This window comes from Lissotriton helveticus, chromosome 8, assembly GCF_964261635.1.
Source record: "Lissotriton helveticus chromosome 8, aLisHel1.1, whole genome shotgun sequence".
Lineage (NCBI taxonomy): Eukaryota > Metazoa > Chordata > Amphibia > Caudata > Salamandridae > Lissotriton > Lissotriton helveticus.
Genome location: NC_136069.1, coordinates 902679688 through 902700098, shown reverse-complemented (window position 1 = coordinate 902700098; position 20411 = coordinate 902679688). Strand labels below are relative to the sequence as shown.

General features: G+C 43.5%; 1 protein-coding gene across 1 annotated transcript in view; it reads right to left on the bottom strand.

The window, feature by feature from the left end:
- Positions 1 to 20411, bottom strand: part of PIGA (phosphatidylinositol glycan anchor biosynthesis class A) — a 155019-nt gene that overhangs the window by 109471 nt on the left and 25137 nt on the right. The window contains exon 2 of the mRNA XM_078657703.1: positions 18598 to 19370. Within this exon, the coding sequence (XP_078513829.1) occupies positions 18598 to 19306 (709 nt within the window). The 5' untranslated portion in view covers positions 19307 to 19370. The remainder of the gene's footprint in view (positions 1 to 18597; positions 19371 to 20411) is intronic.

Sequence of the window (20411 nt, the reverse complement as noted above, 5' to 3'; positions counted from 1 at the left end):
ACATCACCAGTCCATCTTGCAGGACCTGCAACATACATTCGGCTCATCACATTCTTTGCCGTTGCCTTCGCGATTTCATCAGCAAATGCATTTCCACGACCAACATCATCGGTCACCTTCTTGTGAGCACAACACTTCACAATCGCCATTCGTAGAGGCAAGGTCAGTGATTCAAGAAGCTCATTCACCAACTGACCATGCTGAATCTTAGCTCCATGCGAAGTCAGGAATCCACGTTCTCTCCACAATCGTCCAAAACTATGAGCCACTCCAAATGCATACTGGCTGTCGGTATAGACAGTCACTTTCATTCCTTTAGACAACACACATGCTCTCGTGAGCGCAATTAATTCTGCTGCTTGAGCTGAATTATGTGGGACACGTGCAGCCTCAACAATTGTATGCAAAGTCGTGACAGCATATGCTGCAGTTGTGTCACCACTTGGGAGCTTGAAGCATGAACCATCCACCCATAAGGTACCATCACATTCAGCAAGAGGAATGTCTGATAAATCTATTCTCCCTTTGGTTTCCTCCTCTGTTCTGAGAAAATAATCGTGCTGTTCTGAAACATCTGATTCATCTGTAATTGGCAACAATGTAGCTAGGTTTAAGGTGCTGCACCTTTTTATGTGCACATGACTCGCTAGTAATGTCAGTTCGTAACTGGACAGAAGAGCACTGGTTAAGTGCTGTGTCTTTGTTCTATTTAACAACGGGTCTACTGCATGTGGGACCATTACGACCAGTGTATTATTCATTACTAGACCAGCAGACTGTCGAATAGAGACAGCTGCTGCTGCTGTGGCTCTTAAACAACTTGGCAATGCTTTAGCTACCAGATCCAAAGTCGAGGAAAAGTAGGCACATGGACGCTGCCTACCTCCAAACAACTGAGTCAACACAGACAATGCACAGCCCTCTTTCTCGTGGACATACAATGTGAAAGGCTTACTGTAGTCGGGAGTACCTAACACAGGAGCTGAACATAATGCTGTGCGTAATTCGAGAAAACTTTCCTGACACTCTTCAGACCAAGGAATAGGATTGGGCGTACCTTTACACGTCAATGCCACTAAAGGTTTGGCTAATAACGAAAAATTTGGAATCCACTGTCTACAGTACGATGTAATGCCCAAGAAAGCACGCACTTCTCTCTGTGTTCTTGGCACACTCAATTTAGCTATTGCCTGGATTCTTTCTGGGGTCAGTTTCCTTCCCTCCTTCGATAAGAGATGACCTAAGTAGGTCACTTCTTGTCGGCAATATTGTAGTTTGGAAAGTGACACCTTATGATGCAAATCACACAGATGGCGTAACAATGACGTTGTTGCTGTCTTACAAATTTCCTCAGTATCTGCAGCAATGAGCAAATCGTCAACATACTGTACAAGAGTAGCACTTTTAGGCAAAACAATCGTATCAAGCTGTGTTTTCAGAGCTTGACTGTATATTGATGGACTTTCACAGTAGCCCTGAGGTGCGCGTTTAAAGCGGAAACTGCGACCTCCTAAACTGAAGGAAAAAATATCCCTGCTCTCCTCAGCAATTGGGATGCTGAAGAAAGCATTCTTCAGATCAATCACCGAAAACCAAGAAGCAGAAGCTGGAATCATAGTCAATAACGTGGTAATGTCGGGGACAACTGGGAATTGTGGCACAACTATTTTATTGACTTCCCTAAGATCAATCACGAATCTGTACACAGGTGGCTGAGAAGGGTCAGTTTGTTTTAAAACAGGCAGAACAGGACTATTGCAAACGTTGCCTCGTGTTTCTTCAATCACATCCTTTTCAATCAATTCATAAACGATCGCTAGCAACGCTTTTTCACCTTCACTAGAAATTCGGTATTGGGGAATTCGTGGCATTTTCACGTTGGCTTTCAATGTGACAACATATGGAGGTATTTCTAAAAGACCCACATCATTAGGACCAGTGGCCCAAAGGATATCTGGAAGAAACGAGAATTCTGCTGGAAGTTTATCTCTTGACAGGTACATGGGAGAAACCACTTTCTTACCTAAAGTAAGTTGTACTCCTGAAGGAGAACAGTACAAAGTTGCATATAATCGTTTTAGCAAATCCAATCCTAGCAAGTTTTCAGCACAACCTGTTGTCAGAATGAGGGGTGCTTCTAGTTCGCAAGGACCAACAGAAAGAGACAAAGGGTCAGAAATCGGATTTCTAACTGGGGCGCCAGAAGAACCTACGGAAACGTTCATTTCGCCAGATAAAGGTGCGCCAGGGAGTTTGGAGTGCATAATAGAACTCTTCATTGCACCAGTATCCAAAAGAAAAGGTTCTGACACACCTGATGTAATCACCTCAACGTATGGTCCACTCTGATCTACTGGAACTGAAACAACTCCCTCTCTTTGTCTATGGCTGTCCTAGCAATCATTAGTTTCCCAATTCTCACTTTCTGTATAGTAATCATCAACATAGTACTGAGCTGTTCTGTCAGATGTGTTGTTCTGCTGATCGAACCTATTCATAGAATGTTGTGGTGGTAGTGGACGTGCGTTTTGGGGAACGTTTCCACGTCCTCTACCTCTAAAGGTTTGTTGAACGCCTCGACCTCTTGTGTTTGAACCACCATTTGCACGCTGTAACAGAATTGGACAATTATTCTTAAAATGACCTTCTGCCTTGCAATATAAACACTGATTGGGGCCTACAGCGACACGTGGCTGAGTATACTCGACTCTTTGCGAGTCCCTCTGATACTGTTGAGGGTGCTGAACGTTATTCTGATTACCACTACCACGTGGCGGATATGCTTGTTGTAACAAGACCTTCGTTTTCAACTCCTTAGTTTTCTTTTCTGCTCCGTCTTTCTCATCTTTGTCCCTATTTTCATAGTACTGTGCTGTAGCTAATATCTGCGCTGAAGACGAAACTGCCCAAGAACTTTCTGAATCCTTTAACTTTTTACACAACTCTGGAAGCAGATTGTGCACGAATTTATCGACGAACAATCTCTGACCACCTTCGGTAGTTATATCCTGACCACTGTGATCGACAAATGTTTCTTCAAACCTGGTGAAGAAATCTGAGACAGTTTCTTCTTTCTTCTGCTTACATGCAGACAACTTGTCCCAATTTACACGTATTGCAGGCATTATCGTTTTCATGTAATCTACTATTTTACCGGGGAGTTCTGCTATTAAAGGCTCGGGCTTGGCACCACCAACTTGTCGGGCATCTGTGGCAACAATATTAGCCCATGAGTCACCTAATTCTTGATCGTGATCTGTATGGCGAATTTTACTCCATAAAGGCTGTGGAACAACATTCCCAAATAACATATCGATATCGGCTAGAATCATGATACATGAACCAGCAGTTTGTGACAACTCCTTATAATACCCTGCAGGATTTTTACGCGGATCAGGTAATGTCTGTTTGAGTGCTAAAACTTCTGCTCGCTTCCATGGGACATGTACCCAAACACGCTGGAAATGTGGCAGAATAGGGGGGTCGACAGTTGTGTCGCCCTCTCTCCATTGTGGGGGAACTTCTCTCATAGGGTATTGTCGCGCCTTTTTCCTACTAGATGCACTAGGCTCAGATTGTGACCCAGAACTATTCCCCTTACACCGATAGGATAACAATATTTCAATCGCTTTCTTGACATCAGGACCTACAATCATACCCTCTCCAAACTTAAACCGTACATGAGACAATTCCTGCGGGATGCATTCTAAATCATTGTCTTCCAAATCTTCACAAAGGAAAACACACATTTGTTCAAAAACATATCTCTGTGTCGGTGCTTCCCATTGATGGAAGACCTCCATGACATAATCTATATCGTATCTCCCAGTGTCCATCACCCATTTACGTGCTAAACGATTTAATGAGTCTCTCTCTTGATAGTCAGGCAGTCGACTTCGCAACTGTCTGCGTTCCATGTTAGGGGTCGTAGTAGGCGACCCAAGAAGGGGCGAGAAAAGGTTAGTGACAGTGCTAGCCATTTTCTGCCGAATGGAAGGTGAAACTGAAGGAAGAACGGGTGGAAAAACAGGGTGAGACAAGGCAGGGGCAGAAGCAATAGCAGAGGGGTCATTAGGATAAACAGAAGGTGCACTAGGCGAAGTGGTAGAAAGCATAGGTAAAACAGTGGTAATTGGTGTGCTTTGAGAAGGCTGCACAAAAGGAGCAGAAGCCAGCTGAAGAGTAGCTGGTGGGTGCTGTGGAGAAATAGGAGGCAATGCAATTATAGGTTGCGCAACTAAAGGTTGCGGCGGTGCCGTAGCATTTTGTGCATAGGGGGGTGGTGAACTTAATAAATGCGACATTAATGGATCTTTTTCACGTTCTTTTGCTGCATCTTGCTTAGGAGTCGGCAAGACTGGATAACATTTGTCTATTACCATTTTACGTTGCCTATGCAACTGTTCACTCATCTGCTCTTCTTCATTGTCTTTATACTGCATAGCTGCTTGCATTACTGAAAGTTTCTCTTCTCTCTTATTTTTCTTAGCTAATTTAATTTCTTTCTGTTTGGCCTCCTTACGCCATAGGCGGAAAGAGTCAAACATTGCCGGCCGGGCTTTCTTTTTGAACAGTTTAACTTCAAGGTTATCTAAGATTTCGGTATCAAAGCTACCATATTGGGGCCATTTTAAAACACCATCTTTTCTGGTGTATTTTATCCACACTTCATTTTATGTGATGGGGCCTACCCCATGTTTCACATATAACTCGTAAGTTGGAGTTCCAACTGGAGGAACCGGACATGAGTCCTCCAATCGGGAGTCCCTATTATTACCACCAAGACAAAACAAATTCCCAAGTCTAAGACTAGGCATCTTCGCTCTCTATTCCAGTTCCAAACTTCGAAGGATTATCGATTACGATAGTTCTTGTGACTACACAAGTCCCTCGGTTTTGGTGCTTGCAAGTACCAACAAAACTATCCCAAAGGATACCAAAAACTAAGACCAACTAAGGACTGGGAGACGCTCCACTTATACTTAACTGAAATATCGTTGACGTCACCAGAAGACTCGTCTTAGTGTTTCGCTATACCAAACTTCAAGGGTCCAAATCAGGGCGATAGCCAAGGCAGCAGTCCTTGTAGCCGCCGGGAAGCGGGGAACCTCGCAGCAAAGACCTTCGGACCACGTCGACATGCAGGGGTCGTTGAAGTGGTTGGCCGTCCTCCGGAATTTTCACACGAAGCTCCTCACGAACCTCTGGCTGACTGGTACCACTGGAATCGCCCCAAACGTTGGGCGCCAACTGAGGTACTGGGTTTTCTTAAGAACCGGTAAAGAACCGGTAACCCAGCGGTGCCAGGGGACACACCCGGAGACCTCGAGTTCTTCCTGATTCAGACCTACAGAAACTCAGAGTCTTCTAGGTGAAGTCAAAGATCGATTTTATTGGCTGCAACCAAGGTAACAAGTGTCCTAGAAGTACAACACACGGGAAGTATATTCTCAGGAGACTGCTTCCATTTACAAAGTCAGGCTTCTCTCTTTATACAGAATATTCGGCTTCAGGCAAACATTCTTCGAATTTGCAATATATCATTTACAGGTTTTGGTTACAAAAGAAAAGCAGAGTCATGATGACATGTACATATTTTACGTCGTGCTGCCCATAACAAATCATTCGCAAGGCCCAACATTTCATCAGATATCGCTGGACCCCCAATAAAAACGGGCACCTCCCCATCATAAAGTAAGTGAAGCAAAGGAGCAGAGAAAGATGTGAGCGAGATACGGCAGGTGTGCGCGCTGGAATGGTTTTATGGCTTGTTGAGCCCTGATGATATCTTGTTCGGCCACTGGGAGGGGACTGACCTAACGAGTTTGGCTTGGGGCAATGGTTCTAACTTGTATAGGTCAAAGAAAAGTCAATTAAGGAGTATGTGTCCTTGTGGAATCGAATTCAGCTGGATTAAGGCCTATGTAAAGGGCAACACATAAATGGAAGCCAAGGGTTCAGAACGCAAATGACGATTTCTAGGCGAAATCGTCACCCAAATGCGCTGAAAATACATGTACATGTTGTGCTCGTCATTCTCGGTCTTTTGATAACAAATTCGTAAAACTTCGATGAAGTTTTAATTGTCGAGTTCAGAACGGTTATATGAATTCAGAATTTTCAGAACCACAAAACCAGTCCTAGGATGCTTGATTCCGGTCCAGGGAAGACATGGCTTGGCAGTTTGGGCTGGACTGTTCCCATGAGGCACAGGGTCAAGACTGATTTGCATATGGCCATGTCTGAACTGGGGTGGCTTGGTGAGCAAAATAACGATGGATTAAACCCAGATCTGTGACTGGGGGTGAATGTTTCCCATTGTGCAACATTCCTTCCATCATCTTGTGTGTTTTGCTGGAAACCAGATGATAACATTCCAGTACACAAAGAGGTAAGAAGTTTTTATCTGGTGAAAAACAAGGTCTCTCAGCTAAAATGCAACAGAGCTGTCATAGTGTTCACGTCACTTAGCGCAGTAGTAGCAAAAATAGCAATAAAACAGACTCCACCCAAGCCAAATAGCAATAAAGCCAAAACAAGTCTGTCGGCTTACCCGAGTGGTCCAGTTAGCATCAAATAGATCTTCTAAATTACCACTGACTGACCTGGATGGAAGGCCAGAGTTGGTGATAATGAAGGATTAATTTGGCTGTGGTCTCTCAGCATGTGGCAATGATTGCAGAGACTGAACACAGGAAAATGTCTTGTGCAGGAAGGAGTCGGTGAAATGAATAAGAGAAGCAGATGGGGGCCCAGAAAGAAAACCTTGCTGATATGTAGAAATTCCAAAGGCCAGCACAGCAGTAGATTGAAAGGTAACTGGATTGAGCATGCAGCTAGGCAACATGCAGTCCAGTCAGCAATAGTTTCCCAGCTTTCTAAATGGCCACGGAATCAAGAATGCACAATAAAGACAAACGCAGAAGACATAGGGAACTACAGATACACAAGACACAAAGCGTGACCAGAAGGGACATAGAACAGGTAGTCGTAATGACATAATGAATAAAAACAGAACATGAAAGAAGAACACAACAATTTCCCAAACTGCAAACACGTGGCACTTTAAGCTACACGCACCACAATGTACACCAATATGTCCATCCATATTATCACTCATTCGGATTCTGCTAGTATATCACAACTCTGACACTAAAAGAAGTTATCGTTTTAATCGAGATTACAACTTGTGCAAAACTAAAACCACCGATAAGTTTTATCGTGCATATATTTTTCCAAGTAAAATAAATCTGCATACTTTTGAGGGGGTAAAAACTTCATACTCTTGAGTTCTACATCTTCGGAGAGGAGAAAATGACAGTATTTATACCCCATTTTGAGTTGCGGAACTAGTAATTATACAGTAATGATGCACCCTGGAAAACGTAATGCTGCAGTGTCAGCCGATTGCTTAGCCCGCGTTGTCAAATAATGCTCCCAAAGGTATTACTTAAAAAAAGATTTCAGAGACCATCTAGAAACTGGAGAATCTACTGCTGAAAATGAAAGCAACTTTTGAAATTGAGGACTTTGCACTCTGTGTTTTCGTCTCCTAAGCTTGCTCCTCACACACAACCAGTGCTAATGCTTCTAAAGGTAGATTTTGTAACATGAGTAGTAAAGATAAGTATATGTACTGAGATTCACCAGGCCCACATTTCTCGACTGCTTAGCCATTCTGACGGGACAGGAATTTCCCCATTGTGTACCACACCCTGCGTACTTGGCACAAGGTTACAAAATAATTTTGTTGTTCTTACAATAAAGCAAAGCATTACCATTTAAGTTGACTGACTGGTTTCTTTCCAACCACTAAACCACAAACTGGAACTGATTGGTTCCTCGCCTTTTAAAGCTTCCTTGCAGTCTTGTGTTTGATTTGTTAGACTCAAGGCATTGTCCGAGTCACAATAATAACGTAGCAACAGTAAAAAAAATTATAAAATAAAAGGAATACCTATAAACCTGTTGAACAAGGCAGGTTTAACATGATGCTATCCTTTCATCAAATGCTAGGAGGTTGGCTTAAAAAAAAAATATGACGCTGGCTTAAAGAACAAGCATTTGCAATGCAATACGCCTCGCATTACCGAATGTTTGAGATATTGGTGTTGCAAATTATAACATAGTGTAGAGTGGTGCAGAGTGGAGAGGTGCATATAGTTTACAATGGTATGGAGTAATGTGGCATAAAGTGCAGGTCATAGATTGTTTCAGAGTAGAGTGAAGTAGCATAGAGTGAAGTGGTGCAGGGTAGAATGCAGTGGCATAGAGTGCAGTGGTGCAGAGTAGATTAGAGTAGCGTAGAGGGGATTGGCATAGAATGCACTGGTGCAGAATGTAGTGGTACAGATTAGAGTGCAGTGTTGCAGAGTGGAGTGGCATAGAATGGAGTGGTGCACAGTAAAGTGGAAAGGCCTAGAATGGAATGATGTAGCATGCATTTGCTTGGAGTGAGTACAGTGGAATGGAGGGCATTGGCATAGAGTAGAGTGATGCAGATTAGAGTGGTGCAGAGTCGAGTGCAGGGGCTTGGAGTGGTGTAGAGTGGAAAGTACAAATCGAACCCTAGTGAAAGGATAGGGTTACTGGAGGTACAAACTCTAGCTGGACACTCTAAAACAAATAAAGTCAGCAACCAAGCATGTGTGACTTACAAACAACAAAGCCATTGGTAAACAATGGACCAAATGCATTCCCAGTGAAGCTTTCTGAATGTCCCCAAGAAGTCTTTGGCAAACCAGACAGCTGCGCTATTTGGTAAGTTACGAACTAAAAATGGGGGCTATAGTAGTGTTGTGTAGGCACAAAAGCTTTAGCTTGCAAAACACTCTGAAACTAATTGGCTGGCCATTGCAAAGGTACAGTAAGAACTAAATAGCATCCAGTTCTCTCAAACACCAAACTGTGCCATAAGCAAATCCTGGTGATCAATGTGTGGGTCTATAAGACCTAGACTTTGGCCTCACCTCTCTTGAACTCCTCCAGCACTGTATCGAGCTTGGTGACTTTAAATACAAAGTGCAGTGGGTGGTTGTAGAACCTGGTGATGGTGCTGAGGGACGTTCAGTCATCGGGTTCACCGTTCCAAGGTCCTCGACAGAGGATGTCCACAATTTTAGAGCTCTTATACTCATAGACAGGGATGCAAGTATATGCAAGATCAGTGACATGGTGCTGAGGTCACGCAGGGCACTCAGCATGAAGCAGTCCTGCCCCGGCATCACGATGCCCTTCACAGTCATATTCCTCAGAGCATCTTTGCTGAACTCCTCCTTCACAAACTTGTTGTAAGACTCACCATTGCGCATCATGTCCACCACTTTATCTGACAGCAGGCATGGACTGGTATCGTGACGGAAGGCCAGATTCATCAGTGGGAAGCTTGCAGAGTATGTCATGAATAATTGTATACAGAAATGATCTTTAGGTCAGAGATATCACCTGTTCCATATGGACATAATTTGTTTCAGGTATGTTCTCCAATCCTTGCAGTCACCGTCACAGTTTAGCACTATCTCAGGTAGGACTGCAGATATTCGCTACTAACTGTCTGCTATGGAACGTAGTTGCCCCAAGTCTCCTCAGCTCTCTGTGACAGCTTGGTCGAGCAGTCAAGGCCTTGCTCAAAGGGGGTGGTGCGTAGGTTGACCCCAGATACAGTGCAGCAAAGTTATTAAAGTTGTTTTTTTAATCACCACATATATTAATATGTGTGCATTAGAACACTACTCAGGTTCTTTACACACAGCATAATAGTGTTTGAAACCATTAACGGACCATGACTGCCATCCTATTTATAATGAAATTGAGAAAATGGAGAATCGCAGGTTTTGGCTCAAAAGAGTAACTCTTAAAATGCTATTCGGGGAGGGTCACTAGCCTATCGAGATCCCTTGGAATTTTGTGAACAGATGCAACCTTTAGGGAAAGACAAGATCCTGGCACAGTGAAATCAAGCGTCTCAATGTTGGTGGTAAAAGAGCCATGAGAATTTGAAACATTGTTTTGTTCAGAGGTTGGATTTGTATGCACCTTGAAACTGGGATATGCGGAGACCTGAAGTTCCAAGCAGCATAGCGTCACCAGCTGCATGTCCAGAAATGACAGGATTTGGTGCTAAATGGGAGCAGACCAGGTGTCTAACCGCCAGGGAAAAAAATTCACACAACTGGGCAACCGAATTGAAGGCAAAATAAATAGCTGGTATTTGAGGCCAATATAAAAATCAGATAAAACACTCTTTTAACCATTGTTATTACGGAGGATAAAGGAACAATTTTAGGTGGATGGGAACACTGCACACAGGCTTTGTGTAGTCACTAAAAATGAAGGGCAATAAGCGAGCTACTCGCCAAAAAGCACTTCTATGCCTCGTCAGGGGTAGTAAGCGCTATATAAATGCAATTATAAAAGTGGTTGCCCGATTGCCCTATGCTATTGTGGGTGAAAACAATGATAATTTAAAAAAAACAATGGAGGAGCCCTGGGACCAAAAGCCCCTCTATATATGCAATATTAGATCGTATAATAAAGTGCCTCATAGGCCAGACCTAAAAATGGAGGGAATGGTACTGCTGCCTTACTTACTTGCAGATTGTGTGTGTTGGTCAGAGGAAATAACCTTTTTGTATCCTACAGTTTTAGAGCTTGGGAATTGGTGGAAGTCTCTCATTGTTGCAGCGCCTGAAAACACACGAATGTGACTGCTTATGTGGTGATGAAAAGGTGACAAGCAGGGGTGTAGCGAAAGCTGTTAAGTATTACACTAAAAACAATAAATAGAAAGAAACTTGAGATTTGTGTGCGTTAAGGAGGATAAGGGCGTTGCATTGAATCACACATCTAACAGACACTGCATAATTCAACAGAATGCAGTTTTCTTCGTTTTGGGACGCATGTCATATGTAAAACGACTCACTTCACAGATCGTGTAAATAACTCAAGTCGGCTTTCGCAGGTTCGTGCCCGTGGTGAAAGTGCCAGACTCCACACTACAAAGTGTGCAGGAGGCCTCCTTCAGCAAACTCCAAGCATGCTTCACTGGTAAAGTGTGGCTGTGGCCTCCGTGCACCGCCATGGTGCGAACTTTGTGCAGGGTGCTGGGGGGACACGTTGTGTAAAGGAGATTGGTGTGCCCTTTGCACGGACTTTGCATGCAACAATTTGCACAAAAGTGCTGACTGAGTCCTTTGTTAAAAGTGCTGGATGTGGTGGTGCTGTCTTTGTGCAACATGTTGGAGGCGACCTTTGTGCAGGGTGCTGCTTGAACACTTTGTGCAGGGTGCTGATTGAGCTATTTGAGTAAGGTGCTGAGTGAGCCCATTGGTTTGCGGTTCGAGACCCAGTTTTCGTGCCTGCTGCCACTTTTGAAAATCAAGCATGGATTACAGCGCTGCATTAAAGAAATTAATATTTTTAGAAATAGTTTGACCAGCTGCGCAAAATGAAAGAAAGGTGTGCGGCCACAATTTTTGTAGATGAAGCGCTGCATGAGAAAACAATATAATATAAAAAAATAAACCCTTGGCTGCCTTTCCAAAAGCAAAATGAAACCAGAGGAAAATCAATTAAGAACAAGGGGCGCGCATGTCACGCCTGTGTGGGCACAATCATAGATCCTCCCACAGCCTATTGGTGTCTATTACGCGCTTGGTGCGCGTAATAGACACCAATAGGCCATGGGAGGAGCTATGCGCGTGCTTCGGGCCAATTGCGTGCAGTCTTTTAAAATAAGATGCACGCAAAGGCCAATGGGGAGCTGGAAAGGTAACGCACATGCAAGAGTGTGTGCGATTCCTAAGTCAGCTCACATTCCCCCTTTTTACCTACTAAAGCTCACGCGACTTGCGTGAGCACCCCTACGCAGAAAAAAACACACCACTAATGGCACTGTGCCAAGAAAAGACAAATCTGCCACAAGTAAATGATAGCGAATTTCAACATTTAAGGCATTCTGACCTCTTTGAATTTGTATTTGAAACATTTCTAAATAAACAATGCCTATCACTAACAAATATCTGATACGGCACCCAGAAGAGACACATTTCTCCTTACAATTTTCATACATTCCATCATTTGGAAACAGGTAAGAGGGAGATAGTTAAAAATGAATACGTTAAAAATGAATAAATCCAAATAAAAAAATAAATAAATCATGGCAATATTTTCCCAACTGACGAACACTGAAACAGAGGCAATTTTTGCAGGGGACAGAAAGAATAAAGATTTTTTTTTTAGGCTGTGTACAATCCTTCTGATTCCCACACAATAAAAACGATTGATTCTAAAAAATCAGGAGTCAACCTTCTGATTCGTGTCTTTTGGCATGTGAGTATTCGCCATTCTTACTTATGCCTACTAACTCATCCAATGGGGGAGCTGAAAAGGTAACGCACATGCACGAGTGTGTGCGATTCCTAGGTCAGCTCACATTCCCCTTTTTTACCTACTAAAGCTCACGCGACTTGCGTGATCACCCCTACGCAGTGCACCGCAGGTCTCGAGACCTAAAAAAAAAAAAACACACACACACAAAAAGAAAAAAAACACACCACTAATGGCACTGTGCCAAGAAAAGACAAATCTGCCACAAGTAAATGATAGCGAATTTCAACATTTAAGACATTCTGACCTCTTTGAATTTGTATTTGAAACATTTCTAAATAAACAATGCCACTCACTAACAAATATCTGATACGGCACCCAGAAGAGACACATTTCTCATTACAATTTTCATAAATTCCGTCATTTGGAAACAGGTAAGAGGGAGATCGTTAAAAATGAATAAATCCAAATAAATCAAAAAATAAATAAATCATGGCAATATTTTCCCAACTGACTAACACTGAAACAGAGGCAATTTTTGCAGGGGACACAAAGAATAAAGATTTTTTTTTAGGCTGTGTACAATCCTTCTGATTCCCACACAATAAAAACGATTGATTCTAAAAAATCAGGAGTCAACATTCTGATTCGTGTCTTTTGGCATATGAGTATTCGCCATTCTTACTTATGCCTACTACCTCATCTGGTCTATAGGCCATCAAGCAGAACACTCTGGCCATCTCTGTCCAGGGCTTTTCTTTCAATCAGACTCCAGGTGTAACCCATCTCTTTGCAGTCAGCCTCGTGGCCAGGAGTTTCTTGGCTTTCCTCTTTTTCTTTTCCTGAGAGAGTTCCAGGTGAAGGCCTGCCTAGTGGTGTTTGATGCTGGCTTGCAGAGGGTGTGACCTATCCAGCGACAGCCTCTTTTCATGTTTTCTTCACGAGCAGGCAGTTGGAAAGCCCTGCCAAAGGTTGTTGTTGCTGATGGTGTCTGGCCAGCAGATTTGGAGTATTTTCCTCAGGCAGGTGTTGATAAAGGTCTAGACTTTGTTAGGTGTGGTCACCGTTGTCCTCCAATTTTCTGCTCGATACAGAAGTACAGATTTTACAGTTGTGTTAAAAAGCCTGATCTTGGTTTGCATTGTTAGGCCCTTGGAGCCCAGATCTTTAGCTAAATGAAGGCAGCCCTTGCATTGCTGATTCTTGCATTGCCATTATCTGTGCTGTCCTGCTGGGCTATGATAGTGCCCAGGTAGTGAAGGCCTCGCCTCTTCCCGTGCATCCCCTGAAAGAGGGACTACAGTTGTGCTAGCCGTATCAGCATTCAGAATCTTGGTTTTCCCTCCGTGAATGTTGAGACCAAGTAGTGCTGATGTGACTGTCAATTTGTCGGTCTTATCTTGCATTTGCAGATGGGTCAGAGAGAGTAGGGTCAGGTCGTCTGCAAAGTCTAGGTTGTATTGCTGCATCCAAGGTGTCCACAGGATCTCATTTTTCTCCTTGCTGTCATGATCCAGTCTATGGCCAGCAGGACGAGAAAAAGGCGAGAGCAAACAACCCTCGAAGGTTTCGGCGAGTTGTCCTCCTTGAAATATCTCGCAGGTCAATCCCTCGTAAAAGTTCCTGACGATTCAGAGGAGTTTATTTGGCAAACCATAGTGGCGGAGGAGTTTCCAAAGGGTATCTATGTCCATGCTGTTGAATGACTTCTTATAGTTGATGTAGTTGACAGAGAGAGGAGAGTTCTATTCCATCGACTGCTAAATGATGATGCACAGAATTACAATATGGTCTGTGCAGGATCTATCTTTGCGGAAGCCAGCTTGCTGGTCTCACAACTGAGCGTTAATTTATGTTATGTTAGTTAACATTGATAATGCACACAGATACTCAAAGAGTGTCCCGGTGTGACCTTGAGAGATGGAAAGAGCCGGATTAAACCAACAGAAAAGTTTTCAGATTTTTCTTGAATTGAAGAGGGTCTTGAATGCTACGAAGGGTAAGAGTCAGCGCATACAATGCTAACGCGGCATTTACCGCAAGGGAGCCGCCCCCCCCCGTCCTTTGCAAGCGGAAGCGAGGGACACGCGCCAGCAGTTGAACTGAAGAGAGCAGTAGTCTTGGGAGAGTGTAAAAGGAAAAACGTTTTTGAAGACAGGTTGGTCTGAGGTCATAAAGGGCACGATGAGCAAGTACTTATGATTTAAACTTGACTCGTTCAGTTGCGGGCAACCAATGAAGAGCACGAAGATGTTGTCTCACACTACAGCTTGTTCCTTCATTTTGTTCAGAACGACTCTGTTGAACACTCTGCCTGGGGTTGATAGTTATCACGCTGTAGTATGTGCAGTTACTCAGGTCACCTTTCTTGGGGATCCAGATCAGCTATACCTTCTTCCAGTCCGATGGCACCCTTTCCTCTTCCCAGATCCTTCAAAACATGGGATAGAACATTCTGCTGAGGTTTCAATGTCTGCCGTCGGTGCCTCTGCAGGAATTATGTCAGGTCATGCTGCCTTCACATTTCTCAGATGTTTGATGGCTTACCGTATTTCTTCCTTAGTTGGTCCACTGCAGTAGACTGTCAATTCCTTATCAATTGGCTGTATTTCTGGTGGAGACTGTAGCACAGGCTGGTTCAGCAGGTCTTCAAAGTGCTCCAACTATCTTCGTTGTTGGCCTTTGTTACCCATGATGGATTCCCAGCTTTGTCGTTTACAGTTTTACCTGGCTTGCTGAGTCTACCACAGAGTGTCCTTGTTATGTCGCAAAGTTCTTTCAAGTTTCCATGGAATGTTGCTTTCTCAGATTCTGTGGCAAGACAATCGATGAATCTTCGCATGTCTGCTCTTAAGCTTCTCTTTGCTTCCTTGTTGGTTTGGGCATATTCGCCTCGACGGTTCACTTTTTCTTCTTTTGTTTGGATGGTGTTGACTGCAGCTTTCTTTTCCTTTCTAGCTTGCATTTTGCACAGCGTTTTGATGGATCTTTATGCTAGTGTTTCTTGGGAACCAGTACCTCCAGGCAGGTTCATGTAACTGTTTCTTTGATCTTCACCCACTAGATTTCTACAGGTTTTTGCCATCCTCTACTTCTTGCAAGACTTGAAACGTGTTACTGAGTGTTGTGTTATGTCACTGGCATTGGTTTGTCGGCTTCATCCAGGTTTTCTTCAGCTTTAGCTTGGTTATGACAGGGTGATGGGCTGATGCTACGTCTGCTGATCTCATCACTCTCACATCCTGCAGGGGCCAACGGACCTTCTTGGCAATGCAGACATGGTTGATCTGATTCTCAGTTAAATGGTCTATTGACACCATGGTGCCTTGTGCATCCTTTGTGTAGGAATGCACTACAACCTATCACCAGACTGTTCAGGGCACAGAGATCTGACAGCCATTCACCATTCTCGTTCAGGTCCCCAAGGTCATAGTAGCCCATGACTTCCTCGTACCCAGTGTTGTTGCTTCCAATCTGGCATTGAGGTCAATTTGCAAAAATAACATTGATTTTTATATAATTTCAGCCCAAGAACTTCATTCTAAGGTAAGTACTTTATAAGATATTAATTTGCAAAGTTCGCAAAATAACACACTTGTGCGCAATTATGCACCATATCCGTCTATTGGAGAAACTAGGAAAATGCATATAAAATCGTACAGTGGGATCTCGAGGTTCACCTTCTGGATTTAGGTAAGTAGCAAGGCCATGTCCAGTGTTACACTAGCGGTTTGTCGGGAGCCTCCCTGATTCGGCCAGAGCAGGATGCGGAGGTAGTTAGTGGCAGGCGCTACAGAGAAGGGGGCCACCAGAAAACACACTACACAAGGGGACCTAAAGGTAAGTCAGAGAGGTCCCACTCGAGGGAGCCGGTCGCAGGGACCACAGGAGCAAAGCTGGTTCATCAGTACCCAGGCTACGCAGGCTGGATGCAGAGCAATTAGGTCAGCCGGGCGGTGTGCGTCAAGATGTCTTCGCGGTCAGAGGCAGGCAGGTTGCAGGGACCATTCCAGGACAGCTCGGCCACTCACATAGTGGGTTTCAGGGGTCTCGGCGTCCCTCGATGGATGCTTGCTTCCTGGGCAGCTGGAGTCCGGATTGGACTCTTTATCTCAGTGTAGGTTGCAGGGGGTCCGGTACCCACAGAATTGTTGCGGCATGGTGTCTGGGGTCTCCAAACTCGATGAGGGAAAAATATCTGACCCTCCAGAGCTGATGCACCTCTTTTTGCTTGGATGCTGCACCTTTGATGCTTTCCACCCTGGAAATGTATTCCAGCCTGGAGGAGATGTGAAGTGCCTCCGCCCAGAGCAGGCATTGTTCCTAGCCTCTGAGAACACTGGCTCTCACCCCATGAGGTAGAAACATGTCTGGTGGTGGCAGACTGACTAAGGCTAGTCAGAGACCACACCAGTGCTTGATAGGTTTTCAGGGGGTCCTCTGTGTGCATTTATTAATAAACCATACACTGGCATCAGTGTGTATTTATTAAGGGGAGATGTTTGGTACCAAACATCCCTGGGTACAGTGAAGCCATCATGGTGCTGGTGGACTTATTGGCGGGTGTCCAGCCCATGTACTCTCTATGACTTCCTTGTGCACTTTCAATATCCAAGAATGGACTGGGATATTGTAGGGTCATATCTGCTAATGCAGTTATGTCCACACATGGGATAAAGTGCATACTGCCTGTAAGGCCTGCAGTAGGGGTGAGTTACCTATACCTCATTCAATGCCTGTGGGCATGGCACACAGGGATGTGTGCCATTTCAGCTCTTCAGTTTTCTCTGCACCAACACACTCAGCCTGCAATGGCAGTTTACATGGTCTTTTTGAGGGGTACACCTAGGGTGGCACAACAAAGTGGACCCTCTTCAGTCCCAATGTCCTAAGCGCCAGAGGTACCATTTACTAGGGACTTATAGAGGTTGCTGAAGTTGTGCAAATTGGAGTACAGTTTTATGGAAAGAACACTGATACTGGGATCCTGGTTAGCAGGGACCTTTTACAACCAGGTCAAAGTAGCGTCAAAACTCATGCAAAAGGTGGTGAAGTACTGCAACAAGAACCCAGTTTCTCACAGGGGTACCTAGCCCCACGCATAACTCCTCCGGCTTTCGCAGCTGAGCCTGCAACCGGCCATTGCAGAGTTAGTATTTGCTATTAATTGCAACCAAATACATATATGTACACCCCAATAAAAACATGGGAGAACAAGCCTCATCTACAATACTTGTTCCTTGAAGATCTATGACCATTTTCAAAATTCATAAGTAACTAAAAATTTGCAAAATAAACCATGTCCACTTTAAAATACGAACACACAAACTTCAATACAATCCATGATAGATAGAACTTAAAGAAACGTGTATGATGTAAAACATGAACAAATATTTTACAAACAAAACCTAGGGGAAAACAAATCTAGCATACCTATAAATATGTCACAATATAAACAAACATATTTAACTCTTCAAAAGCCATGTGACAGACGACACTTGTTCCATCCAGGCATGCAAACCACAGAATATAAACTTGCATGAGAACACCCTTTGAATGAGACAGTATCAAGTTGCTGCAAAGGTTTACAGAAAATAAAATAGGTCAAGTTAGAAAACAACCAATGAATAACTTATGGCTCAAATTACAAGGAATATTGTACACTTAGACTGAGGATCGGTGTGCAAAAGTAGCACTTCACAAATTCGAAATACCTTTTTGTGCAATTCTACGTTTGTTGGACCGTGGAAATACAATTGATATGGCAGAATTGCTGCATTTGGAAGTGTATACTTAGCTATGACATTCTGGCTTAATGGGGTGGGTGAGAATTCAACACTGGGTTAATATATATAAACTCTTAAATATGTACAAATTCACATAAATCTTACAGGTAGTTTCACACCCTAGAAATGTTGACTGGATAAGTAACATTAAAACCTATAGTTTATAACTTATGACTCATGGGCTTTGGCCTAAACTGTTTTTGCTGTATTGCTCACTTATGTATGTTTTTTTACCTACCACTGCTTTCACAGAATGGAAACAAATATCTAGAGTCTGCAACCACTTGCTCGTGAGCTACTGTAGCTCTCCAGCTACCTCGGAGTAGCTCACCTGAGTGCAGCGCAGCTTATTAAATTGTAGCTCTCAAAGTGTTTCATTGAACATAAGTAGCTCTCAGTACAGAAAAGGTTGGAGACCCTTGGATAATGTATATACATGCTCACATAAATTGAATAGTACATTTAATTGAAAGCAGATGCTTACCTTTTCTGTAAACGAGCCTGCTCGCAACGACAATGGTTGTGTTGGCATTCCTCTTTTGTGGATCTGGAGTGAATTCTGTTGGATCTACTGCATTGGGAATCACCGAAACAATCTCGGGGTTCAGTGCTGCCCTTAGCACAGTGTTTTCTTTGCTGGTATAGGACACACAGACTATGTGACTTGTATCGCAGAGGGACACGGTGAGAAGTTTGTTGGTGAGCACAGAACTGACATCGGCAAATCCAAAGAGCGAATGATCTGTGAACACCGTCCGGAGCCCCATGGTCTTGGAATGGAAGAGGGCATCGTGGGCCATGGCTGAAAAGGAGCTGTGCGAATGGACTATTTCAACTCTCTCCCGCACAAATATGTACCTGAGCAGAGGCAGACTGTGGAACAGTGTTGTTGCTGTGGACTGATTATACATAACCTTCAACGGCAAATAATACACTTTGAGGCCATTGGTGAGGTAACGGATTCCTTTTCTGTCCCCGTATGCGTGAGTCACAATAATAACTTTGTGTCCCCGCTCGATGAGGCATTGTGACAACTGATAGATATGACTTTCCACACCTCCCATGTTCGGATAAAAAAAATCTGAGACCATGCATATGCTATGTGCATTAGCACCTGGACAACGTCCACAGTCAACACCATTTGAGTGGGTACTAAGAGGTGCCCTTGGTTGATCGCACGTCCGGTAAGACATAGTGAAGCCAGATTTCCTGAATAGTGCTGTTCTGTTTTCAATAGGGTTCCAGGATTTGTGCTACCTGAAGGAAGGTGAAAAGAAAGTGAGAATTGTAAGAGGAAACACAGGATTTCAAGAAACCCCACACATTTTCTGATACTTCATTTAACAGTGGAATAAGAAATCGTAAGGCATATGGCATTGTATTCTACTTAGCTACTGGACATGCCAAAATGGTCTGTAAGCTCAAACTCGAGGAAGTAGGTAGAATGTGTCACTCACAATGGAAGTAACAGTATGACAGCAAGACCGTAACTCAACTGTAAACGTTTATGCATCACCTTGAAAAACCAGTTACAAAAGAAGCCTGGTTGGGGAAAATACCAAGGTTAAATTGTATTGATTGTATTGTAATTGCATTCACATAGCTCTTACTACTCCGACGAGGCGTTGAAGGTTTTTTTCAGCGAGTAGCACCCACTCCGGAACCCATAAAGGATTAGTGGTGAATTATTATAGTGAAAATATGAAAGTAATTTGAGTGGTGGATATACTAGTCAGTTTTGTGGATTGAGAATGATAGTGGAGGGATAGAAGAGGGAAAAACGTTTGCATTTATACAGCAATTGCTTTCCCTGATGGTGGGGGGTTGAAGTGGATTTTTGGGGAAGGGTTTCCGGCGAGTAGCATGCTACTAAATCAGAAGGAGTACAATATAAAACAGGGAAAAACAAGTGAAGCCAGGGCTCAAAACAGAGAGGAATCACTTAAGTGGTAATACGAAAAAGAAAGTCCCAGAAAATAAATAAAAAGTAAAATAGTGTTGAGACGGTGGAGAGGAACAGTGTGTGGGAGTCAAAGGGATGAGAGCTGAAAGATGAACGACAGACTAGGAAAAGAGTGGTTGGGTGGGAGAGGAATTAGGATATAACAAAGTACAATGAATAACTGAAATCAATTCCAAAATTTCCATCCATCACTTTTGTGCTGTGTAGGTGAGTCTATCTAAGTGGGAAGAGTAAGCCCAGTCACAGGTCACTAGTTTAATGTGCCATATGACTTGCGATGCACCTAACCGATGAGGCCTAACAAAGCCCAAACATGACTATGCTGCATTTCAGAG